The 26,900-nt window shown below is 52.1% G+C and overlaps 1 protein-coding gene across 16 annotated transcripts in view; it reads right to left on the bottom strand.

Annotated features, from left to right (window-relative positions):
* TFAP4 (transcription factor AP-4) overlaps window positions 1–21,736 on the bottom strand; it is a 30,046-nt gene extending 8,310 nt beyond the window's left edge. Inside the window, exons 1-4 of one of the 16 annotated variants that reach the window (XM_011376484.2) lie at window positions 21,587–21,736; window positions 13,054–13,118; window positions 12,886–12,957; window positions 12,798–12,824 (exon numbers count right to left, since the gene is read on the bottom strand). In XM_011376484.2, the coding sequence (XP_011374786.1) occupies window positions 12,798–12,824; window positions 12,886–12,926 (68 nt within the window). In that variant the 5' untranslated portion in view covers window positions 12,927–12,957; window positions 13,054–13,118; window positions 21,587–21,736. Of the gene's footprint in view, window positions 1–3,069; window positions 3,504–12,535; window positions 12,712–12,797; window positions 12,825–12,864; window positions 12,958–13,053; window positions 13,119–15,542; window positions 15,734–21,586 lie in introns of those variants that run through there. The other 15 variants (XM_023521227.1, XM_011376485.2, XM_023521226.1 and 12 more) reach the window with 15 other exon arrangements.
* Between the last annotated feature and the right edge of the window lie 5,164 nt (window positions 21,737–26,900).

The raw sequence follows: 26,900 nt of genomic DNA, 5'->3' as shown, positions 1-26,900 counted from the left end.
CTCCCCTCTGTTTCTATCCATATACTCCACTCCAAACAGCCTGCCAATCCTGCCCTCAGTCCCAGAACACAGCACGTCCAAGTGTTCCCATAAGAACACAGCACGTCCAAGTGTTCCCTCTCCCCACAGCATCTCCAGCCCCTCAGAGGGAGCTCTGCACTCAGTGGGTTCACGTGCAAACACCATCCCTGACACTTATTAGCTGTGGAACCCCAAGCTTAACCACTTCACCTCTCAAAGCCTTAGTCTCCTTATCTGTAAAATGGGGGAATACTGCCTCACTTTCACAGGGTCATGGTAAAGTTTAAAAGGAGGAGGAAGAAAGATTGATTGAGATTCAGGATAACAGGATGCCTTGTTTTTCCAGGCTTTGTACCCAGGATTCCGGAAAAACCCATGGATATCTCTTAGGGGGCTGATGGGTCGGCTTTAACTCAAGCAGTTACTTCGTCATGGCAGACTATTAATCTCTTAGGGGGCTGACAAGATCCTTCAGCACCACAAGTTCTTGAGCTCTTAGGGTAGGGGCCAATTCTGGTTCATTGTGATATCCTCAATCCCATCACAAAGTAGATGCCTCATAAATACCGCGTCAGGGACCCAACACACATTCCAAACCCTCTAATTTTTCTCTAATTCCTGAGAGCACTTGTCTTTTTCTCCACCAAGGGCAGTCCCTAAATTCTTTAAGACCACCATGTTTCCGCCTCTAAGAATTTGAATGCCATTTTAACAGCAGCCAGGTACTTTCCATATACATAGCCAGATTTCACAGGTGCTCCATTTTAGAAAGGCTAAGAGCAGTTTGATGACAGATCCAAAACTACAGCGTGTGTGGGCCCCGCTGTGCAGTACTGGCTCCTCTGGAGAGGTAGGGAGTCCTGCTAGTCACGGAGGGATGGAACAAAGTCCACCAGCCTCAGAAGCGAGTCCATCTGGCCAGAAGGTCCTGCCCAACCCACAACCTTGATCTTCAAGAGGTCCCCAATCTCACCCCACAGCCCTTTCTAAAAATGAACAAACCCAGAAGACCCAACTCCACGCTCAGTGCACACAGGCTGATAAGTGCTTCCCAGAAAGGCAGGCTGAGGACACCCCCATGCCCAGCCCTGGGGGGTTGTCCTGTCACCTCAAGTGCTTGCCCCATGGAAGACAGATGGACTCCTCCAAAGTAAGGCTAGGGACAGAGTGAAGTTGATGCCAGGGTCCACTGCACCAAGCCTGCCCAGGATCAGGGCCATCAATGTCCTCTTCAACATGTGGAGCAGCTCAACCCCTCCTCCCCACTGCCCAGCCCTCCTCTGAGCAATCAGCATCTGGGGGTAAGAGCCGGTCCCTGGGATCAGGGTTCAAGTCCCAGCCCACCACTTGCTGTAGCCATTCCCTTGTCTGTGCCCTCATCCCACACAGGAATCATAAGGCCACTTAACTCAGGAATACTGACAATTCTATGAGAGAAATCTGGCAAAATAAGTCCCTAGAACACATTAAGAGCGCCGGAATTTTTTTTTAACTTTTTACAGCTAGGTCCTCCAGATGGACCTTTGGAAGGGCCAGCACTCAGTGGGGCTCTGCTAGCTGCAGGAACTACCAACTGGCCTGGCCCATCATCCCTGAACTTGAGTGCAAAGTGGGAGCGGAGTGGGTGGGGGGAACATGTGTGCAGCAACTTTCCCCCAACCTAGTTTCTGCAGCTCCTGGTCTCCACCAGCCTGGGCCTCACCACCTGGGGCTCCACCTTTCTCAATCCCCACCCTGCCAGCCCCGGCGGCAGAGCACGTGGCCCCAGCCCTGGGGAGCCATTTCGCTCCTAGATTTGCGCCACAAGAAAGCAGCAGCAGGTCTCAAACTTGGGCACGCGGGAGAACCCCCCACGCAGCACCGCCGTTTCAGTATGCAGACAGCCCGGTCCTTCTAGCGATCAGAGTTGCGGGCACGGGCATTTTAACAAGTGTCCAAGGTGATTCGGGTGCGGGTAGTTCCCGAATCCATCACCCTTTGGTAGAGGGTGGATCTGGAACAACCCGGGCCAAACTTGTATAGTGGCTCCTAGGGAGAGCTGTGGACCTCGGACCACCCACCAACCAGGCTGAGAGACCCAACGCTTTCAGTTTATGGCTGCGGGGAGAGACGTGGGATAGAAAGTCTGCAACGGAGACCCATGTGAGGCGAGCGGTGGCTTCGTGAGAACTGGGACGGCTTCTAGTGCCCCTTCCCCCAAAATCGCCCCCACCCAGCCCGCCACACCAAACCCGCGTGAGCTTTGTGCAGGAAAAGCATGGCCCAGGCGCGCCTACAACTCCCACAATGCCGCACCAGCGGGGCACGGAGAACTACAACTCCCGTGAGGCCGCGCACCGAGGTCCGCCTACTCCAAGAGGGCTGCAGAGTCACGTCCAGGCCTCGCTAGTAAACAGCGCCCGGGCGCGGGCGGCGACCGAGCAAGCCAGCAGCCGCCAACGTGCTCGGGTCCGCAGCGGCTCTGGGCTGACCGCGTCTGTCCCTCGGGTCCCGCCCACACCTGCACCCCTACGCAAGCACGCCCCCAACCCGCTGCAGACCCGCGCCCTGCAAGCACGCACACCACCCGGCTCCCCGCCCCCCCCACGCCCGGAGCCGCGGCGTGGCTACATAGTCGCCTGCCCGCGGCCCCCGCGCCCCGGGGCCCCCAGGCTCCCTTTGATGGGGGCGCCCAGAGAGAGAGAGTAAAGAGAGGAAGGAAGCAGCCGCGGGAGGGGGGAGGAGGAAGCGCGGGGGGGAAAGCCACCAGCACCAAGCATGGCCGGGACTGCTGCAGAACCACGTGGGTCTGTTTGCAATTTACAAACGTCGCGACTCGTCCGCCTGCAGCGGACAAAAGTGACCAGGGCCGCTCAGGGTCCCCACGTTCCAAGAGAGAAGGGTCCCCGGACGGCGCGAGGCCGGCGCGCGGGGCTGCAGCCGCCCCAGCGGCTAAGAAAGACGAGCGAGGTTGGCGGCTCAGGCCATGCGTGCGTACACGCGCGCCCTCCGGGGCGGGCTGGCCGGGGGCTGCAATCGTAAGAAGGGGTGGGGGGAAGGAGTACACACCTACAGAGCCCTCCTATCACTTCTTTCTCTGTTTTCCTGAAATGTTGCAAAGAGGGCACCTTCTGAGTGGGCACCATGAAATACTCCATAGCGATCGGCCCCCCTCCTCTGCACGAGCCGGGTCCCGCGGTCTGCCGGAGAATGCAAGATGGAAATCCGAATCAAAGGGCAGCGCCGGACGGAGGTGCAGAGTCGGCCGGTCCCAGATGCTGGCGGCGGCGGCGGCGAGGGGAGGGAGGCGGGCGGGAGGGGCGGGAGGGAGGTCTCTCCGGCCTGCCTCCCCGGGCGCGTGTATGTGTGTGTGTGTTTGCAGCTGATCAGATGTCTGTTTCAAGGCGGGAAACAGCTGGTGAAAACTCAGCACTCCCCCGGCCTCCTTCCGCGGAGTAAGGAATTGCATGTAAACAAAGGACTATTTGCAGCGCCCCCCGGGCTGCGCGAGGCCAGGGCGAGAGGGGCGCTGGCCCCTGGGGGCGGGTGGCAGCTGAGGTCTGCGCCCCCCACCCCCGGGGCTCAGGGAGCCAGCGGCCACAGGCTGGCTGGGGGGGCGCGGCGTGAATGGAGCGAGCTGCGGCTGAGCTACATGCGCCACTATGGGTGATGAGGTCCATCAGCTGACAGGTTGGCAAGCGTTGCAAAAAAAAAAAAAAAAAAAGGCAGCCACCGTGAGGGAACCCAGCCCATGCAGCCGGGGTCCGCGGGGACTGCCGGGTGCGGGGTCTGCACACTCTGCGGCCCGCGGAGGCGGCAGGCGCTCAGCTGGGCCCGGCGTGCGGCGGCAAAGGCGGCCTGGGGTGCAGCTCGGGGCTTTTCTTTTTTTCACGATTGCAACTGCACTAAGTGGAGCCGTTCTGGCGCGCTCCCTCCAAGCCGAGGGCCCCCTGGAAACTTGCGTCACAGCCACCGCTTCCCACTTGTAACTTGGGGCCGACTTCGGAGGCCGGCTAGTCTCCTCCCTGCCCAACTGCCCCTTTCTGGCTGCCCGGTCCCAGCTCGGGAGCCTGGGAATCCCGAAGCCGGGTAGGGAAGGGCAAAGCGGAACGCGCCGGGAGCCTCAGATCCTGGGGCAACCCTAGGAAACTGGCCCCCGCGGGGAAGGAAAGGTGGAGGGGGACCAGGACAGCAGCGGCCCAGGGACAGGCTGCCAGCGCGGCTGGGAGGTCTGGTAGCTGCTGCGGGGTTCCCAACCTAACGGAACCTAACGTCTACCCCACACACACACTTTCCCCCTCCACGAGGAGGTTGGTCGGCGGGAGGCCCGCCCGGGCTTGGCTTGGGCGGGCGGAAGGCTGCAGCTTCTCATTCATGGCGAAGCAAGTTCGGGACTTGCTCTTCCGCCAGGGTGCGCTCTCTACGAGGTGATGGCCTCTCTCCCGGGAGGGAGGGACATTGGCTGGCGGTGAGCTTCCGTACCACCACCACCACCACCCCACCATGTCCCCACCTTCCTTCCCCAGGCCCTCCCCTGGCTCCTGGAGGGTTGGCCCCTGGCTCAGGAAGACCACGCCTGCCTTGGAATGTCCTGCCTCCTGCCCGCTGCCTTTCCCAGTCCCATCCGCCTTCAAGGTTCTGCCTAAATCGCGCCTTCTAGTTGAAATACACCTACTAATAACAAGGATTACTGTTATTTTTTGGAAATATTACTGTTATTAGATAGGGCAAGCACCTCGTAGATGCTGAGCAGTTTTGCATGCATGTTTTCTAATCCTTAAAGCAACCTGTTGAGCAGTTTCTCTAAGGACAGACCTTGGGACACTTAATATCACAGCCTGGAAGGCCACACTGTGGGGACAGGGAATGTGCTCAGTAAAAGATGACATCTAGGGGACAACATGGGATACAGGACCACATAATTGTACACTGAGCAACGTGTACAGTGCCTGGATGAAAAAATGACAGCTGGAAGAAGTATATCTACCCCCTTGCTCTTTCTTCTACAGAACTGCCTTGAAGGGGCCTGGTCCATGAGCTCTGTCATTCAGACTGGCCTCTCCATTTCTGTAAAAGGCATCTTCTCACAGAGTCCTCAGATGTCTCAGTTGCACAAACCCAAAGTCCCCTGAGCTGGATCAGCCACTCCTGCCCCAATGCCTGAAATACCATCACTGTCCCCAGTCCTCTACTCCAATTCTCTCCCATCACTATGGCAGTAGCACAAGCAGTCCCCAAAATTGAGGCTGTCCCTCATTCCCAGGAGGTTCTGTATATCCCTTGGTCTGACCCCTTCTCCCTTTTCCAACTCCTAAATCCAGTCCATTGTGCCCTCTGGAGCCCTCAGAGAGTATTCAGCAAAATCGTAGATCCTCGCCCCTGACTCTCCCAGTCACCTTCTTACTCTAAATTAGGAATCAGCAAACTTTCTGTAAAGGGCATGTAAAAGTTATTTGTATTAGTTTCCTATTGCTACTATTAATAAACTACAAATTTAGTGGCGTAAAACAACAAAAATTTGTTCTCTGAAGGTCAGAAGTCCAAATGGGTTATATATGGCTAAACCCAAAGTGTCAGCAGGGCTGTGTTCCTTCTGAAAATTCTAGAGGAGACTACATTTCCTTGCCTTTTCCAGCTTCTAGAGGCAGCCTGAATTTCTTGGCTCATGGCCCCTTCTTCCATCTTCAAAATGTGTTACTTCAGCTTCTGTCATCACGTCTTCTCTGACCCTCCTGCCTCCCTTTTATGATGACCTTGGGCCAACCCAGGTAATCCAGAATAATTTCTCCAATTCAAGATCCTTTACTTAGTCACATCTTCAAAGTTCCTTTCGCCATATAAGGTAATTTAAATTAATAAATTAATTTATTAATTTATTACTGGGGACTAGGACATAAATATCTTGGGGGGAGGGCATTTTTCTGTCTACCATACCACTGAGCCAAATCAGGCAGAGTTTACAATATGCTGCAGTAACTCCTCTCCTAGGTATATATCCAAAAGAATAAAAACAGTGACTCAAACATATTGTACACCAGTGTTCACAGCATTATTCACAATAGCCAAAAGGTGCAAACCACCCACTGTCCATCAACTGATGAATGAATAAACAAAATGTGGTCTATCTATAAATGGAAAATTATTTGGTCTTAAAAGGCATGAAGTTCTGATACTACAACATGCATGAACCTTGAAAACATGATGCTAAGTGAAATAAGCCAGATGCAAAATAGCACATATTGTATGATTCCACTTATATGAAGTATCTAGAATAGGCAAATTCATTTGAGACAGAAAATAGATTCAAGGTTACCAAGGACTGGTGGGGAATGTATGAATGGGGAGTTATTGCTCAATGGGTATGGAGTTTCTGGTTGGGGTGATGGAAAAATCTGGAAATAGTGGTGATGATTGTACACATTGTGCATGTAATTAATACCACTGAATTGTACACTTGAAATGGTTAAAATGGCAAATTTTATGTTATCTATTTTACCACACACACACACACACACACACACACACACACACAGTTAAACCAAAAAAAAAAAAAGGTCAGTGGGCTAGATTTGGCCTGTAGGATGTAGTTTGCCCAACCCCATTAACCCTACCAACGTTTCCCCCTTATTTTCTCACTTCTCTCCTTATCTGGCTTAGAATTCACAGCCATCAATATAATCATCTTGCGTACACTCTCTCCAGGGAGTCTAACCCCACCTGCCCCGCCCCCACCCCTACCCCAAGCTAAACAAGGCTGGGAAAAGGAAATCCCATAATCTTGCTGACTGATCTTATTTTTAAATGGCAAACCAAGATCCTGGAGTGGATCCTTGGGTGGTTGGCAATCACTTCATATTGCCCAGTTCATTCTCCCTCCAACCTTCTGTCTCCACAAGACCTCCATCACCTCTTCCCGCTCCTCACTCTCAGCTCATGAAGTCCTGTTTCTCTGAGAAAATGTGAGCAATTAGAAGAGAAATCCCACATGCTCCGTCACCACCTCTGCTTCCCAACCTGTACCTTTAATGTGTCTGGATGAATGTCCATGCATGGAGAACCGTCCTGTGTATTATTCAAAGATGTTTCTGCTGCAGCTGTCTGCTCTCCTTCATTCTCAATGTGTGCCTCTATTGAACTGTTCCACCAAGAACAAGCTGTCCTTATTCTCATTTAAGAAAAATGAAAAAATGAGTCTACATCCCCTTCCGGCTACCACTCTCTTCCAAGTCTCCTTTACAGCAAACCCCCCTGAAATGGGTGCTTATGCTTACTCTCCCCTTCCCTCCTGCTCACTCCATGCGGGCTCTCAATTAAGTCACTGGTGACCCCCAAGGAGCTCTGTTTTCTGTCGTCACCATATCTGACCCTGAAATTCTTTTTTGCTTGGCATCTGGGACCCCTAAGGGTCACAGTCCTCAGACCTGTCTATGTCTACGCACACTCCTTGCTCTTCATACAGCAGTTCCAGAAAGGACCAGACGCCATGCAGAGTGGTTCAGAATCCAAGCTCTGCCCGAACCCCAGCTCCAGGTGACCCCAGGCAATTTCTTCAACCTTACCCAGCTTTTTCATCTATAAAACAGATGCCGTACACTACCTAGCTTGCAGGCTATCACAAGAAGTTGGTGGCATGCCTGGCATGTTATAGCATCATAAGTAGTAGTTGCTATATCACTGATACCAAGTTTCAACGAGTGGTAGTGGCCACAGGCATCTGAGCTAGCCCAGGGAGAATGACAGGTTTTGGTGATGTGCAAGGAGGGATAGAGGAGGGGCTGAGCTCTCCCTAGCTTCCCTGCTAAAACTTGCCACAGGTGAGAGGGAGCAGGCATGTTATAAGGTTCTTAGACATTGAACGTGGGGCTCACCTGCTTTACAGTAAGACAACTGCGCATAGAATCAAGTCGTGTGAAAATCAGCCCACAGACTGCTTACCCTTTGAAAGGGAGGTCTCTGTAAAGAATGTAATGAAATAACTACCTGTGGATGATTTCTCTGAGAAATGCAAATCATCATCTATTGAGCTGGAGCCCAGCTTCCTTCTCTCCCCTTTGTTCCCCTTCTCTCAGCCCCACCCCAAATTCCAGGCAGGAGTAGTGAATGAGAGTCACCCTCAGGCTTTCATAATGAATGGATACGCAAAGTGTGGTCCATTCATACAGTGGAATATTAGTCAGTCATAAAAAGGAATGAAGTACTGATTCATGCCACAACATGGATGAGCCTTGAAAACATGATGCTCAGTGAAAGCAGGCAGACACAGAAGGTCACATATTGTATGATTCCATTAAATGAAATGTCCAGAATAAGCAAACCTAGAGAGACAGAAAGTAGATTAGTGGTCACCAGGGACTGAGGGGTTGTTAGGGGGAAATAAGGGGTGGTTGCTAATGGGTGTGGAGGATTTCTTTGGGGATGATGAAAATGTTCTGAAATTGACTGTGGTGATGGTTACACAACTCTGAATATACTAAAAACCACTCAATTCTACACTTTAGATAGGTAAATTATATCTAATAAAGTTGTTATTTTAAAAACAGCTTCATTAACACTAAAAATAGCGAAGAGTCGGGGAGGGGGGCAGAAATCACGTGGATCCCCTACAGCTGAGGGTTCCAGAGCTCCTTTCTTCAGCTAAAGTGGGGTCTGCCTGTTCTGATGGTGCCATCATCACAGCCCTTCTCAAGACAAACGTGGCCTTATCCCAAGATGGTTGGAAGCTCAGGTGAGAGATGTGAAACCTAAGAATGTGGGTTTAACTGCAGCCAGGAGAGACTATAAGCACAGGTGGTGGCTGCAGCTTTTGACTACGTAGCACCAGTGTGGAGAAGGGACAGACTTTTCTCGTTTTTATTCTACATATGTCTAGAATACCATTCTTCTCTTTGGATAGATGATATATTCATTTCTTGTTGCTGTGTAATAAATTTCCACAAATTTATTGGCTTAAAACAGCACTTGTTTATCATTGCCCAGTTCAAGAGGTCAGAAGGCCAGGCATGGCATGGCTGGACGGCTGGATTCTCTGCCCAGGGTCGCATTAGCTAAAATTGAGGTGTCAGCCATGGCTTCAATTTCATCTGGGGCTCTGATCTTCTTCCAAAGTCACTGGATGTCAGCAGAATTCAGTTCCTTTTGGCTGTAAGACTGAGGTTTCCATCAACTTGCTGGTTACTAGCTAGGGTCCGCTCTCAATTCCTAGAAACACATTCTTAGGTCCATGTCCCATGGCTCCCTCCATCTGAGCAAGAGAGCATCCCATATGTGGATCCTTCTCTTGCTTCAAATCTCTCTAATTTCCTCTTAGAAACAGTTGGAGAAAATGCTCTACTTTTTAAGGGTCAGGTGATTAGGTCAGGCTCTCCTGGATAATGTCACTAGCTCAAGGTCAACTGAGCATATATAACACATAACCTAATCATGGAAGTAATACCATATGCACAGATTCTACCTACACTCAAAGGGAGGAGAGTATACAAGGGAAAAAGTCATTGGGGGCCTTAGGAGAATTCTGCTACCACAGATAGAAGGAAATGAAGGAGATGCAGAGAAAGTTAAGGGACATCCTTAAGGACATACAGAGAATTAGAGATGGAACCTAAACAGGAATCTAGGGCTCCTCCATGCAAATATGCCAAGAGTAGGGGGGTGGACAGATGGCCTTTTGGGCCCCAGCATGCTCTGGTGCATGTGGGGAAGCCCAACTTGTTGGGGAGAGAAGGGTGGACACCAGCTCTTAGATGAGGGACGAGGGCCCCATTGAAGCAAAAAGCTACTGCCTGAGAGGAGATCCTGAATACTCCCGTGAAGGCAGAATGGTAGTCAATGCCTGTGCTGGGATTCGGAGTAAACCCCAAATGCCCCAAGCCTTGGTTTTCTTTCCTATCCCAGTCATAAAGAGATCGCTGGGCCAACAAGGCTGGGGCTCCCCAACCACTAGGGGGCGCCTGGCACATAAGATGCTTTGTGGGGAGACTGAACACATCTGGGGAATGCAAGGCAAGGGTTGGGGTGAAGGGGCTGACCTTTGGCCTTCCACATCCTCAAGGCCCTGCAGATCTTGAGGGCACTGGGCTTACCTAAGAGCCCCAAAAGGCCTTGACCTTCAGATGCCTGCTTCCTTTGTCCAGCCTGATGACTTTGCTCATAAGCAAGCCCTTGAAAAGGGGGCTGGAGTTCACCTGTGGTGTGACCCCTGTCCTCCCTTTCTGGTCCCACTCCCTGTGTTTCCAGGCCTGCTACTGCAGCCCCCTGGGTAGGCTCCTGCCCTTCCCCCTCTTCTCTCCCCTCCATCATCAGCACTCAGCTCCTCCGTTCATACTCCATGGGTAAGTTTCACCTCCTTCTGTGAGGGACTTTCTCCCAGGAAAATGTCTCTGCTTTTCACCGTGTCAGCAAGGAGGAACCAGGTATGCCCCGCTTCAGGTACGTGCATTCCCTTTATAAAAATTCAACCTGTGGCCACCTTGGCTGGACTGTTTCAGTTTTAGACAAATGGCTGTCTGACCCCTTCCTCAGTTGATCTCTACAAGCACATAGGGCAGCTGTGACAATCCCACCCAGCAGACCAGGAGCCTGAGGCATGGCACATCTGTAAAGGTGGGTCCTTTCCCCCTAGAGAGTACATGGAGAGGAGACAGAGCTCGGAGTCTTCGGTCAATATAAAGGAGAGTAAGTCAGCCTAGGGGCCACAGGTGTACAGTGGAGAGGGTGAAGGGTCAGCAAAGGTGCTGCAAGAAACTGGGAAGGAGCATTTAGAGTCCAGGAGAAAGGTCGGAAGCAGAGGAGGAAGACAACTGGGGGTGATATTGAGCTCGGAGAGGGTGTTCAGTGTCTCTCTGGTCAGCCAGCTCTCCTCGGAGGAGTGGACAGAGAGAAGACAGTATGCCTATGAGGACAGAAAAGGATGGGGCTGGGACTGGCCAGGCCAGGGGGGCCACAGAGACCTGCTCTGATGAGAAAGCAGACCTGGGTGGCTGCAAGGGGAGAGGAAGCCGGGAAACAGAAACAGCTCTCCTTGGGGAGGGGTGCTCAGAGCTCCAGCATGTGTGTGTGTGTTGGGGAGGTACATGTGTATATGGGCACGAGCGGTCAAGTGCCCACTAAGTGCCAATTGCTGCTCTGGCAGCTTGATTCGAATTGTTTCGTCCTCAGTATTGTAGCCCAAATCTGTTATCCTATCCCAGGGACTTGCCCAAGACCATCCAAGCTAGTCAGTGCCAGTGCCCAGCTCCCTGCAGGTTCCTCATGACCACCTGTGGCCTCAGGACTCAAGAGCTCACCTGGGACTGGTGGCCTGGCCCTGACCACATAAGGCCTGGTACAAGAGGGAAGCCCAGCTGGGTGCAGTGAGAGATGTGAAGAAAGAAACACAGTCTGCCTGAAAGGACAAGGTCAAGTACACGATGATAGAAGCCCACATTTGTGGCTGTCAGAGCACAGGCAACCAAAGGAAGGAATGACTCCTAGGGGTCCGGGAGGCTTCGGCTTCAAGTTTGGGCAGACAGGGAGGAAGGAGGTAAAATAAAACCCCAGAGAGGAGCCAGGCTAGAGCAAAGGGACTAGTTTCAGTATGGCTTTCTCCTTCCTCAGCCCCTCTGGACCTTGAGCATGTCCTACTTCCAGCCTTGCGCTGCCAGCACATGGGGGGTTAATATCTGTCTGGTGCAGTGGTCTCAGAAGCAGCAGCAGCAGCAGCAGCAGCAGCAGCAGCAGCAGCAGCAGCAGCACGAGGTGGTGCCAGTAACTCAGAAGCTGAAATGTGAGAAGCTGGAGGACAGGGGCAGGGCTGGGAAAGGCTGAACAGCAGCAGCAGAGAGGGTTTCCCTGGCAGGAGCCCAAGGCTTTGCTCTGGTGGCCAGAAAAGGTCCTCCCATCCTTCTACCAAGTCCCCTCCGCATGGCTGCCCCTCTAGCCTCAGGCCATGGGCTGTGGTGCCCACCCAGGGTAGTCTACAGGGCAGTAGGTCTATGCTGCAAATCTGGGGAAGGGTGGAGGGCCAGGCCCAGGCTACCAGTAGAAAATTCAGCAGGCCCTGCCCAGCTTTGCCGGAAGCACTGGGTGGGGAGATGGGCAGAGGGCAGAGTGAGGAGGATGACGGGGAGGTCCCTTTTACCAACCTCAGAGGCCTGGCCTTGACTTCCCCCTCCTTGGGCAGAACTGAGTCATGGGAGCCTCCTGCTGCTCCAGGGGCAGGGAGACACACAAAGCTCCCGCCCTCTCCCCGCCCTCTCCCCGCCCCCTCCCCAGGCTGGCTGCCAGCCTGCTTTTGCAGTGAGAACTGACCAGAGATGGAGATGGGGGCTTCCCAAGTGTGTGTCGCGTGCTAAATGAGCACCTCGTCTCCCTTTTCTTAGTCAATCCCACAACCACTTAATCTGTGTCAGTGGGTAGTATTATTATGACACCCCACCCCACAACTACAGATGAGCAAACAGGCTCTGAGACATTCAGAAACTTGCCCACAGTCACACAACCAGAGTGGCAGAGCAGACTTAAACCAGGGTTTGTCTGACAGGAGGACTCGCACACCTACCCACTGTGCCATGGGGGAAGGAAGGTGGTTCATCAATGGTGAATATGGGTCTGTGTGCCAAATCCAAGGCAAGAGATGAGAGGCGGCCCTGGGACCCTCGAGAAAGCAAGGTGGTACAGGCTGAGAATGTATCCGAGGAAGCAGTCAAATGCCTGGTGCCAAATCTGTGGACGAATCTGCAGCAGTAGGGACCTCCCATAAACCCTTGAGGTGCTTCCCAGGGGCCCGAAGGATCACCTCTTAGCAGGTGACCAGCACTCACCTTGACAGAACATGGAGGCTACTGGTGATCCCGAAGGATCACCTCTTAGCAGGTGACCAGCACTCACCTTGACAGAACATGGAGGCTACTTGAGGTCTGCACAGCCCTTGTTTGAAGAGTCAGCAACATTTACCGTGAGACAGCACTCAGCAAGGCTCTGCTAAAAATAAATGGAAACACCTCAGTAGGCATCATGGAGCCTGGTGACAAAGAGCAAGAGAATCCCAGCACTTCCAGCTGTGTGACCTTGACTCACCTCTCTGAGCCTCAGTTTCCTCTTCTGCAGGAGAGGGAGCATGCCAGCACTGACACACATCCCTGCTGTGAGGGTTAAATGAAGTTTTTGTCAAAAAGCATTTAGATTGAAAACCTTCATTTTCACAAAAAAACTATACATACATGTTCATAGCATATTTCTTATTCAAAAAAGGCAGAAACCACCCAAACATCCATTGATGAATGAATGGATACACAAATTCTGATTGACCTACACAATAGAATATTACTTAGCCATAAAAAGGAATGAAGTATCGATTCATGCTACAACATTGATAAACCTTGAAAACATAATGCTCAGTGAAAAAACCAGACACTCCATTTATATGAAATGTCCAGAATAGGCAAATCCACGGAGACAGAAAGCAGACTGGTGATTGCCAGGGTCTGGAAGGGATGGAGGAAAAAGGAGTGACTACTAATGGGTTTTGTTATGTTTTAATCGATTTATTTTTTTTAGAGCAGTTTTAAGTTCACAGCTATATTGAGCAGAAGGTACAGAGATTTCCCATACACTCCCTACCCCCAGACATACACAGCCTCCCCCATTATCAACATCTCGCATGTGAGTGGTACATTTTTTACAATTGAAGAACCTACTGGAGTTTCATTTGGGGGCAAAGAAAATGTTCTGGAATTAGATGGTGGTAATGGATGCACAACTCTGTGACTATATGAAAACCCGCTGAACTGTACACTTTAGAAAGGAGAATTTTATGGTATGTGAATTATATCTCAATTTTTAAAAAGCACTTAGTAAGAGCTCAGAAAATATAGCTCTCATTACTACGTCCTTCAGCTTCAGAGAGTCTATCATAAAATGGAAGAGACCAGATGAACACATTAAAAAATGCTCGAGACCCAGGCGAGGGCCAAGCAGTGTGGTCCTGGCAGCCTGGGATGATTGTCACAGTCATGCTCGGTGCACACAGATGTGAATGAATGACCGACAGCAGGAGCCACTGACCACGTTGACTGATGCAGTGTCACGATTAAGCTCTGTACAGATGCGGAGACAAAAATAAGCACAGGTGCACACAGAAGCCTTTGGACTGAGAGAAGCCTTGGGTGGTTTGGTAGGGATGAGCTGGCATCCACAAACCTGTAGCAGCTCAGAGGTGTGGTACCCAGCAGGGCTGGCAGGAGGGGAGGATGCTGAGCCCAGGGGGTGGAACACTTGTTCTAGCACTACATGGCCCCAAAGAGAGTCTGGGAGGCACTTTACCTTGGTTCACGAATAGCTGGAAAAAGCTTAAAGCATGACTACCCTCAGCTCTCTGCCCTCCCAGAAGTCCCTGGTTTCTCAGAGGCGTCCAAGAGGCTTGGACCACTCTTGGCATCAGTTCTTCTCCCGAGAAGCCCTAGGCCTGAGTTCCTCTCCAATCCACTCCCACATTCCAGGGTTCCAAGAGAGAGAACATACAAGATCAGCAAGCCTGGTTCGGGGCTGCCCCTCAATGTCGAATGACCAGACACGCTTATAATGTGGCATGGGAGTGACTGAGGCAGCCGCTCTTCAGAGCCTGGGCCCTTCCTCCAGCCCCATAGCTGAAGGCACAAGGAGCCGACTCCCAGAGGCAGGCCTGAGCCTGCAGATCTGCAGGTGAGGCCCACACCATTCTCCATCAACCCCTTTCCTCTCCCTCCTGCTTCCACCCTCTCTCCTGTGTAGTCCCTAACCCTCTAGGGAGAAGCCAAATAATACAGAATTCCTTGGAGAAGAGAAAGGGGCCTGCCATGCACACACATGCACACACACATGCACTGTCACAGACCAGAAGGGATAGCACCCAGATACAGGAAAGGGAAAGGAAACGAGACATAAGTTTGCATCTTGCCTCCTCCAGTCCAAGCAGTTGCCAAGGGATTTGCATGCATTGTCTCACCCAATCCCTAAAAAAATCCTATGAGATTTCATAGATGAAGAAAATGAGTTTCCAAGAGCTTAAGGAACTTAGCCAGTGGGACACCCAGTAGGTAAGAGCCATGAAGCTGAGCCACATCGCCTGGCACAAGCCCCAGTAGCCAGTCCTGTGGAGGCATCTGAGCAGAGTGGGGGTGGGTGGTGTTTCTGCCTTCTCACTGGCTTTGGCTCCTTTGAAGGACCCCTCACTCTCACTTTCTCTATGTGGCTCCAGGGGTATTGGCCTTAGGCTGGGGCAAGCTCTTGACCCAGTCCTATCCAATCAGAGACTGGGATGAGCTGGGACCCAAGAGGCAAGCCTGGGGTCTTGCTGGAGCCTCAAGAGAAGAAAACAGGGTGACACAGAGGATAGTGAGTTGGGAGGTACAAGCCAGTGTCCCACCATCATGACTGAGCACTAGACCAGCCAGGCCCTCTGCCTTTGACATTATATGAGCTGTTAAGTAACTAGTCTTTGAACAGAAGTCCAACTACAGACTTCATGCTATTTCCCATAGGGCTCTAGTAGCTTAGGGGCTGGTACATGGCTGAGGATGGGGCCTCACCTCTCTCTTAGAATGCTGGGGGTGCAGGGCAGTGTTAGACCCTCTGAGCCTCCTCCTAAAGTAGCTCCATAGCTCAGTCTGACCTTCAAAGTTGGCATCTGCTTACAGGAATCTGTCTCCTCCTGGAATTCAGCCTCCAGATGTTGAATCCAAGGCGGCAGTGGTGGCTGCACATGGCTCCCCCCAGAGTGAATCAGCCACATTCCAAAGGTGCAAACACAGACGCCGCGCCCTGGGCAGGCTGGGGCTGCAGACTTCCTCCCCAGGCCTTCCCAGCCCCCGCTCCTGCTCCCCTCCCCTCTCCCCTCTTCCCAGCCAGACCAGGCTTTGGGCTTCCTTTCCAGAGACATTCTCCTGGAACTGAAACAGAGAAAAAAAGCAAGCCACTGGGGCCAGGAGACACCCTGATCCACTCAACTTGCTCCCTCCCCTGCAGTGATGAGGGACCCCAGCCTAGATCTCCCCTAGCTGTTATCAGTAAATATGTATTCATTCACTCAACAGGTATTAATATTGAGTACCTGCTATGGGGCAAACAGGATACAGACAAGCCCCTGACCTAAAGAAACTCAGTCCAGCAAGACAGACAAAATCAGATCCATGGACAAAAAACAATTCCAAGTGTGGAAAGAACTATAAAAAAGAAGGAAGAAGGGGCTGAGACTGACAGCAAGTGACAAAGGGAGGGTTATGGGGCGTCACTCTCAGGGGCAACACATAAGCTGAGGCCTGAAGGATTAATTGAAGCCTCTTCCTCTACAGAGACACTTCTTGGCGATCATTTCAAGAGAACTACAGCAATGTAACCCCAAAGAATATGCCCCAGTCACTCAGCAAGTTCTTGAGTCCTTCCTTGTACCACTTGTCAGCATTAATGCAGGGAAGTCTGGCTAATATTTTTTTAGTAACAGCTTTATTGAGATATAACTCACATGCCATAAAATTTACCATTTTAAAGTATACAATTCAACATTTTCCAGTATATTCACAATGTTGTGCAACTATCACCACAATCAACTTTAGAATATTTTCATCACCCCAAAAAGAAACCTTGTATCTATTAGCAGTTACTTTCCAAACCTTATACTTCCCAGCCCCCGGCAACTCTTAGTCACTTTCCATCTCTATAGATTTGCTTCTTTTGGACACTTCATATGAATGGAATCATACAGTATGTGGCCTTTTGTTTCTGGCTTCTTTCACTTAGCATAATGTTTGTGAGGTCCATCCATGTTGTAGCATGCATCAGTAGTAGTACTTCATTCCTTTTTATGGCTGAATACTATTCCACCGTATGGCTAGATCACATTTTATTTACTCATCATCAGCTGATGAACATTTGAGTTGTTTCTACCTTTTGGCTATTGTGAATAATGCTGCCATGAACATTCATGTACAAATATTGAGTGGACATGTTTTCAGTTCTCAAACGTTGACTCTTATGTTGAAGAGCTGCCAGACTGTTTCAAAGCAGCTGCACAATTTGACGCTGCCACCAGAAGTGTCCGAGTTTTAATTCCTCCATATCCTCTTAGTACTTATTATTGTTCCTTTTTGTTGTTGTTGTTGTTGTTGTTGTTGTTGTTATTGTCATCCTGGTGGCTGTAAAGTGATATCTCACTGTGGTTGTGATTTGTAGTTCCCTAATAAAGCCTGCTCTCAGCCTGGCCTGTGACCGTGGTGTTGGACTGAAACCCCATTCCTTCTATGCCCGCACTGTTCCCAACCCCAGAGGATTCTAATGCCTTCAAACCCTACATCAGGTCCTGCTGTGATCCACTTCCCCCCGCCCCACAAGGGTCAAACCCACATCCAGTCCAATTCAGCCAATGCTTACTGCCTGAGGTACAAGGAGCAGTGCAGAGGCCATACAGGGGTCATGGTCTGTGCCCCCAGGGCAGATAGTGAGGAAGGGCCTCAGGCAAGTTCCTACAGGTGTTCTTTCTTTTTACATCTCTTCCTGTGTCCCCACCCAAAATGTAAGCTTCATGAGGGCAGAGGTTCTTCTGTTCATTCACTACTATATCCCTAGGTAGCAGGCACGCCATAAATATTTGTTCAATGAATGAATGAACAGAAGATGAAGGAGAACCCAGAGCAGGGTAGGGGTGGGATGGAGGTGTTAGTTGTTAGAAGCTCAGGCTCTGGAGTAAAAGAGTTGGTACTAGAATAATCCCACCTCTGCTACTTTATAGCTGTGTGCCCTTGGGCAAATCACTTGGCTTCTGAGCCTCCTTCTCCTCTACAAAATGGGTCTGATAGTGACAATTTATCTGACAGGATGATTTTGAGGATTAAATGTGATAATACAGATCAGCCGATATTAAGTGCCAAGGATGCTTAGAGAAGAGGTCGTGTAATGCCAGTCCTCACAAGAGCCTTGTGAGACGGAACTATTACCAGCTTTGACATTATAGACAAGGAAACAGGAACTCGGGGCTCAAGGAATCTGTCGGGTCATAAGGCTGGTTAGGGCAAAACCAAGATCTGAACCAAGACCCCTAACTCCAGGGTAGGGGCCCTGACACCAACGCTGTGTGGTCCCTAACACCGATGGAGGAAAGCCAGGCAGTCTCTGAGCAGGCCACAGGTGAACTGGTCCAGAGGGGGATGTGCCTGCTCAGCTGACGCCCCCTAGCTCAGTGCCTGGCTCTCCGCAAAGTGGGCAGGCCGCTGGTGAGTTTCAGAAACCCCAAAGTAGGGATTGTCCTAGATGGGGGCAAGGGTGTGTGTGTGGGTGGGGAAGTGGTGCAAAGAGACATTGAAGCTGCAAATCTGGGGCACGAGAACAGACACCAAAGCGGGTGGGGAGCTCAGGGATCAGGAAAATGAGATGGTACTAATAGTTTTATCAGGGAAAGCAAAAAAGCAGTCAGAGGTTTCCAGCAGGGAAATCTGGCTACTGAGACGGATTCCCTTAAAGTTAGCAGGTACTCTTTCCTCTCTCAAGGTGTGTAGCTTCAGGAAGGAGCCACGCAGAACCCACCTGGCTGACCACCGTGACAGGTGTGGCTAGATTCCCTTCAAATCAAACAGCCCATTTGGAAGAGCTCCAATGGGCAAGCCACCTCAGACCTCTCTCTCTCCAGGGGAGACACCAAGCTAGCCCCTAAAAAAGTGGGCCTGAAGCCCCCCAGAGGCTGGGTATAAATATTGGGAATTCTTGTGAGTAGACAGGGGTTCCCCTCACTTTTGCCTCTTCAACTGAGGAAAAACATCAACCAAAGGAGGTCTAAGGATGGGACTTTAGGGAATACCTATTTCAGGGGCCACAGGTGGAACCTGGTGCAATGTGCTACATGAGGGGACAGCTTAGGACAGAGCAAGGAACTCAGAAGTGAGTCGGTGATCTAGGGCAGCCTGCTCTTTGGAAAAGCTTGGCAGGGGAGGGTTGGAGACCGGGCTATTGCTGGAGACTCCATCATTTATTTTAAACAGGGGAAAAGCAAAGCTGATAACACTCCAACAGAGAATGTGTTTAAATTCAGTCGTGGAAAACACACACACACACACAGCTCTGATCTGCTAGAAGATTCAGAAAGGGGTCCTCTTGGCTGCCTGGCTGGAAGGCCCGGGACAGCAGTTTCCCAGGTCTAGTCAGAGAATGACATGCGTCACAGTCACTTGAGCTTGTTAAAAATGCAGATACCTGGGCTCTGCCCCAGGATTCTTGGTCAGCATGCTGAGTTTGAGAACCCACTGGGGCTCTAAGACTCACAGCATCACCAGGGAGGAAAGGAGTCCAAAGGGAAGGAGGAACCAGCTCAACACAAAACAATGCACGGAGTAACTGTTTGCCACAAGCCCATCTCCTACCGGTATTTTATCCACATTAGTTCATGACTCGCATGTGCCACCTCAGACCTCTCTCTCTCCACCCTGGTATCCCTACACTCATAGCCACCAAGTCAGTGAACATAGCTCCAGCAGCACCCTTAATTCAGGACCAGGGTACACAGATGGGTACCCTGGCCCAGGTGGAGTCATTCACAATGAGCCCAGCTCCAAGACCAAAGCCTGAGACTTCATGAGGAGGAAGCCCCTGCCGCATACCCCCTATAGGCCTCTGGCCTCATCTACACCAGGCCCAGCCTGAGAAGGGACTGACTGATTCAGGCCAGATGCAATGCCTGGGAACAAGGTCCAGGGAATGTGTGGCTGAGAACAGAAAGTGTCTCCATCCTCTTTGGTCATCATCCCCTCCCCATCCGTATGTCCCCACAGAGTGTGTGTGTGGCAGGGAGGGTCTCCAAGTGAGGCACCTACTTTGCATACATGTGGCCATAGTATATCCCCTCTGCTGGGATGAGTCCACTCCCTGAGGGGCAGGGCTTGGACTCTGAACTCCAACGGTTTAAACTTGAATCCCCTATCTGCTACTTTATAGCTGTACACTCTCGGGTAAACTTAACCTCTCTGAGCCTCTTTCTTGTCTACTGAGTGGCCTGACAGTAAGTACCATGGTCCTGTAGCACCAGGATCTCAGACTAACTAGTGACCTGAGGCTCGAACACAGAGGGCTGTGTTCCATTCCACTCCTAAGCCTCTCAGGGCCACATTTCATACCATAACCCAAAGGCCAAGACTGGAAGCTGTGCCAGGCTGGAGAAGAGGCCCCCATAAGAGTCCCAAAGCCTTTCAGCATTTGGGACCAGATTATAGGCAGATCTTCACCAGAGCACAAAAATATCTCCCCACTTCCACAGCAGAAAAGCAACTGGCATAGCCAGCAGAGCCCAGATCAGCAATCCCAAGGCCTTTTCCACTAGGTCTGGTCGGTGGTCAGAGAACTTGCTTGCCTGCACAGACTTGGGTGGGTTTCATGGGTATGCTTTAATTTCTCCAGTTTCACAGGGATGTTTGGGTGATTCTGCTTGTTCTGCAGTTGCTTGTGGGTACACACAGCCCACTAGGCTGACACCGTCTTTGTTACTGTTCCAGAGCACTCAGCCATACCAGGCTTCCCCCAAAACCACTCCCAGCAGCAGCCTCTTCTCAGCCCTGGATCTTCTGCCCTCCTATACCAAAGCCACTTGTACCTGCTCCAGAGCCTGGAGGAGTGACAAGTGCTTCCCAGACAACAAAAGCCTCTCCTGGGAGAACAGAGAAAACAGACTTCAGTGAAGGCTCCTGCTATATACCCTTGTTCTGTGTACTAATTTTAGGCAGGGCCCCAAATGCTGGGTGAACATTACGGTAAGCTGGTTTTAGGGCAGACTATCATCAAAAAGGGCCCTGACAGCCCATCCTTCACTTCAGGTCACTCGCCACCCTCTCCCTCTTGTATGTTGGGAGGAAACTGAGGGGCAGAGTGGAGAACCTATCTTGGTCAAGGTCACTCCACCCTGGGTCTCCTGGGTGTGTTTCAGGCTATGACATCAGTCTCCTTGGGCTCCAATGCTGTGTGACCTCGAATTATTTAACCTCTCTAATCCCGATTTCCTCTCAGCTAACTGGGTCCAGGTTGTCTTGAGGATTAAAGGAAATAATATGCATAAAGCACCTAGCATTTGGCCTGGTACCTGCTCAACACCTGAGCCATTATCATCATTATTCCATCCTTTTATTCTCCCCTCTCCACTCCAGCCAACCGGGCCTCAGCGCCTGGCTGCTCCCCAAACCCCCCAGGCACTGGCTTGTTCCTTTGCTTCCTCCAGGTCTTGACTTAAAAGTCACCTTCCAGCGAGCTGTCCCTAGCTTCTTAGTTCATGCTCTTCCCTGCTTTTGTTCTCACTCTGACACTCATTTGACATACTGGACATTCTACTGATGCACCCCGCTGGACTCCCTCCGCCTGGACCGTAAGCCTTCTGAGGGCAAAGCCGTTGCTGCTCTCTCCACCCTGTGTGCCTGCGCCCGCCGAAGCGAGTGAAGGATTCCCATCACGCCTCTGGGGTAGCGGGCGCGTGGGGGAGTCTGGCTCAGGGGCCGGACCCCACCCTGCACCGGAGTAAGAGGAACAGCGCGCGCAGCAGCCGCCGGCGAGGGCTGGCAGTGGGACCCAGGCTCCAGGTGGGGGCGCCGGGGACAAAGGGCAGCCCTACCTGTGCTGGGGGCGCCAGCGCCGGCGCCTCCCCCCCGGATGGCTCCGGCGCGCGCCCACGAGGTCACGTCCGGGGCGCGCCGGCCGGAAGAAGGCCTCGCGTGGGGCGGGGGGGGCGGACTCCGCGGCCAGGCCGCGCCCCTCCAGCCACGGGTCCTCGGCGGGGGCGGAGCCAGCGGGACCTGGACCGCCTCACAGATCCGCTCGCCCCAGCCGGCTTATTCATATTTATGAGGCTGATGAGGGACGGGGCCCGTGGCCCCCGCCGCGCCCCGCCCCCGGGTTGCGGATCTTGCCCAGGCGGAGGCTCCGGCCCCAGTGGGGCGCCCCCGGCTTCCGCCTCGGGGAGGGAGTTTCCACTTGGTCAGGACTCAAAAATGTGTCGCTCCCGCTCCTCCGCCCCCTCGTCCCTGCCCTGCGGGGGGAGGGTCTCCTCCATTTGAAGGCAAGAGGGGCGGCTCCTCGTTCCTGGGGTAGGTCTGTAGGGAACGAGGCTGACCCCGCCCTCCTTTCCTCCCTACAAGATAGCGCCTGTAATAATCCTCATTTTTAAAACATAATAATAGTTCTCATTTATTAAGTGCGTATTCCGTGCCAGTGCCCTTTGTATGAACTTATCTCTTAACCCTCCCCAACAGTCCAACTGAGGTAAGTACAATATTGTCATCCAGAAGCTCAGAAAAGCTGGATGACTTGCCCATCCTTTACACAGCGGGCCTTGGGCTTTTCCGGAAAGGTTGGTCCCGTTGGGTTGCGGGGGCAAGTGCTTGTCCTTGAACACGTTTCCAGAAATGGGCTTACCTAGGCACTCCTGGCTGGTTGTGTATGGCTGAGGGTTAGGTTTGAATGCCCCTTTGGAGGGAGAAGATACATACTGGGTGAAACCAAAGCATGAAGGCAGAACAGGCTGCACCATTGACTCGACCTACTGCAAAAGGAAATGTGGGGCCCTGTGTTCAAAATGATTAAGAATTTCAAGATGGTGATGGCGGAACATTGAGCCCCAAGCATTAGCCCTTCTAAGTGTACCAGGTTTGTGTGACTGCACAGGTGAATGTCATGATGAAGAAGCTCAGGGGCTCTTCCAGGGGCAGAGAAGCTACTTCCCCACCTGCAATGTCAGCCACCCCCACCCAGCCAGCCCTTGGGCTGTGCTTCCTGGGTGTTCTCAGCCCCAAGCCCTGTGGACAAGTGGGCAGGGTCAAACAGGCCAGGCCAGGCCAGACACAGCACAGGCCTCAGTTCTGACTTGAAGCCCTCCTTTCTCACTGGTGCAGGGTGTGAGGAGCAGGCAAGGCTGCTTCCCAGAATAAACACCCCACCCATAGTCTGCCCCAGCCCTGCAGGCATGGCAAGCCAGCACCAACAAGAGACGCTCTCCAGGCCACGAGCTCAAGGTTAATAAGTCATCCTGATCTCACTCCCTCCATCACTCCATCCTTGTGCCTGGCTCTGCTCACAGTGGGTTGCAGAGCCAGGTTGCAGAGCCTTCGTTAATAACAATAGCTACCATTTGTTGCGCTGCTTTCTCCCCACCAGGCTTTGGTGGAGCCCTTTGTGTACCCTCTCCACTGAGTCTCATTCAGGCCCGTAACAAGCATGAAGAGCACCATTTCACAGAGAGGAACTAAGGCTCAGAGATTCGATGGCTGGGCTAAGTCCAAGAGCCAGAGTTCAGAGTCGTCTGCCATTCATCCATCCGATTCCTGCCATCTCTCCTATGTCTGCAATATAGCTCTTAAGGCTCACTTCTTCATGTTTACTCCCAGTTCCTTGAATAGATTAAAGACAGTAACTGTGTTTATATCACTGAGTTTACTGCTGGAGCTATCATTGTATGTTAATTAGAGGGCCATTTACTAAGCACCCACGTTGTTCAGGACACCCTCCTTGCATGGGCAGGTGCACGTGTGTGAATGAGTGAGCCACTTTCTCTCTGGGTACTGACGGGCAAGGAGTCCCCACTTGACTATGAGATTTCCTTGAAAACACGGATGGGGTTGCCTAGCCCCATGCATACAGTAGGTCTTCAATAACTGTTGTTGCATGAACACATAATAACAGCTTAATAAACATATGTTGAATGAATGTGAACCTAGGAGATGTTCAATAAATTTTTATTGATGAAGCTTTAGGCAGCAAGAGTCAGTCCTCAAAATATATCTATCAGTAATTTTCTTAGTTCAAGCTGCTTTAACAGAATACCATAGACTAGGAAGATTAAACAACACACATTTACCTCTCACAGTTCTGGAGGCTGGGAAAGCCAAGATCAAAGTGCTGGCAGATTCAATTTCTGGTGAGGGCTCTCTTCCCTCCTTGCAAATGGCCACCTTCTTGCTGTGTCCTCATATGGCAGAGCGAGAGTGAGAGCGGGAGAGAGAGATTTTATTTCTCTTCTTCTTGTAAGGGCACCGATCTCATCTTGGGTACCCTACCTTCATTACCTCACTTAAACCTAATTACCTCCTAAAGGCTCCACATGCAAATAGTTACACTGGGGTTAGGACTTCCACCTATGAACTTTGGGAGAACACATTCGGTTCATAAATTTTTATGAAGTATATACTATATTCCAGGTCCTGGGCAGAACTCCGTGAAGGGAGTGACAAAGCAAACGATGCCCTTGTGTCCCATTCCTTGGGGGAATTTAGGGTCTAATAGGGGAGACAGTCCATAACATGTGAGAGGGAGCGGGCAGCAAAGAATGAGTGCTCAGAGTAAGGACTCTGGAGGGATAAAACTCAGCATGATGGTGGAGGAAGAGGACATCCCTCTTCACCCATTTTTTACTAAGAAGAAGGAAGCCAGATTGGCCTGACTGCTATAGCAGGTGCTTCTTCTGGAAAAGTCAATCCTCAGAAACTCTCTCAGAGCCTGGCCCTCTTGCATGTCCTGCAACCCCACCCTGCCAGTTATCTGATGCCCCACTGATGTAACAGGTTATAACACAAACTTTGGAATCAAACTGACTGAGATAGCACTCTGGATTATGCCTCTTACGAGCTTCTAAGAACTTGACCAAGATACTTAATTTGTTTGTGCCTCAGTTTCCTCCTCTGTAAAACAATAATAATAGGCCCCACTCTCAGGGTTGTTGTGAATATAATGAAAGTAAAGTATCTGGTGCATAGAAAGAACTGGTCTGGCTGAGAATTGGGGGTTTCCGGTTGAGTCAACTCCACCAAGATTATAGAGTTCTTCACTCTTGTTGGATTTGCAGGAGCCAAATTTAAGGGCTTATTTGCAGCTAAGGGGATACCAGCTGAGTCCTGGAATTGACAAGCCTTCGGTCAGGCTTGACACTTGGTGGTAGTGATCCTTAATACATACTGTGAATGTAACTCATTTAATTTTCACAACAACCTCAGAAAGGAGATACTATTCATCATCCCAACATGAGAATACCAAGTCAGACTTCTCACAAGCAAGCAACCTGCTCGCCCATGAAAACAAGTGTAAAAAACGATGAGAAAAGCCCTCAAGGGTGAAGGTTCCTTATGGTCAAGTCCCCCTTATGTCTCGAGGATTAGATTTCCCTGGTCACTGGATTCAGTTCCTGCTGGACTGTAAGCCCCACAGGGTAAGGACAGGTGGGGTCGTCACTCTTTGTCCGCCGCGTTGCACAGTGCCTGGCATCCTGCAAATATTCAGTAATTATTTTTAGAAGATATAAAATTAACTCAATTGTGTACCTTTTTCATACACCTGGATTCCCCGGGTCTGGAGCCCGGCCCGGCGGAGGTCAGACGTTTTGACGCCGCCGGCTGCAGGACCGCGCTTTGGTCTGAATCGCCGCGATCCTGGACGCCGGGAGGGGGCGCTCTGCATCCCTCAACCTCCGCCCCGCTCCACGCACCCGTTGGTCAGTGGACCCGGAAAGTCGGCCCTTAACAGCACCCTCCTGGAAGTCGCTAGGTCGCGAAGCTGGCCTTCCCCCGCCTCCCCCGCCCCCGGGCCCATCTTATGGCTAATGTTTAACCTGGCCTCACTCCACATTATCCACACGGGGGAAACCGGGTGGGGTGGGGGTGGGGTCACCTCCAAATCGCCACCTTCCGGGCGTGCAGGCCTTTCATGTATCACCCAACAGTGCATGAGCACCTCCTCTCCTGTCTATTCACGCAGCAGTCATGAGACCTATTCTGTGTCCATTCATGCAACAGCCATGAGCACCTACTATGTGTCCATTTCCCAGAATATAATGAGCATCTATTGTGTCCGCGTAACAGTTCACGAGCAGCTATTATGTGCCAAATACTGTGCCAGGCGCTGGGGATGCTGTGTGCTCTGGCCGCGCCATCAAATATGCGAATGAAGGCGGAATTACGCCTGGAGGTAGATGCCTCACCTATAGAGGATGCTTTTTGTTTGGTGGACTACTCAAGGCCAACTGTGTAGCGGCACGATTGGCCAACAGCAGCAGCAGGGCTCTTTTTGAACCAAGGTTTGACACTAGGCAACAGAGCAGCGAGAAGACTGGCTCAAACAAAACACACTCAATGCGAGTCGGGGTTCAACATCAGGAGGTAAAAACAACTTAGCGGGTGCAGGTGCGGGGCTTTCTCACTCACGTCTATCCAGTTCATTCCACTTGCTAATCCGCCCTGCGCTGGGCGCTGAGGGACCAGGCGCAATCAAGGACCCCGCGGCGTTCAGGCTGGGGACACAGGTTGCCCCATCTGCTAGGACCAAGACGGGGCCGAACAGAAGTCCGGATTGCTCCGGGCCACCCATTGGTCCTTATTCCACCGGGAGGGAAACTGAGTCCGAGGACAAGGCAGGGACCAGCCCGGCGTCGTACGGGAGGGAGGTGCTGAGCCCTGCCTCGAACCCCAGCGTGCGCCGCCCGGAGTCGGGAGCCGGGGCCGCAGCCTGCCGGGCGCTGCCCGCGCGTTCCTGGAACTGGGCTGGGCGGAGAAATCTGGGCCTGCGGAGAGGCATTCCTGTTGCCCTCCCCGCCGCCCAGGGCCGCGGGGGGCCTGGCCAAGGTGACCCCGCGGGAGAGCGGCAAGGGGCCCCCGCCCCCTCCTCCATCTTCCCGGTCTTCGGGGCTTTTCCTCTGGGCCCACACGCCCTCCCTCCGGTCTTCTGCCAGCCCGCCCCCTCCCCGGGCTTCCCCGAGGGCGGGACGCCCCTCCCCCCCGCCACCCCCGGGCCATCTCCGGGCCGTGTCCTAGCGCTGCCCTCGGGCCGGGGGCGGGGCCGCAGGGGGGTACCCGAGGATGGGGCCGAGGACAACGCGCACTGCCCGGCCGCAGCCCGGCGCCCCTTTCCTCCCTCCCGGTGGCTGATCCCCGCCGCCCGCCCCTCCC

This window comes from Pteropus vampyrus, unplaced genomic scaffold, assembly GCF_000151845.1.
Source record: "Pteropus vampyrus isolate Shadow unplaced genomic scaffold, Pvam_2.0 Scaffold300, whole genome shotgun sequence".
Classification (NCBI taxonomy): Eukaryota; Metazoa; Chordata; class Mammalia; order Chiroptera; family Pteropodidae; genus Pteropus; species Pteropus vampyrus.
Note: the sequence above shows the minus strand (reverse complement) of the source record. Positions and strands in the feature narration are given on the sequence as shown.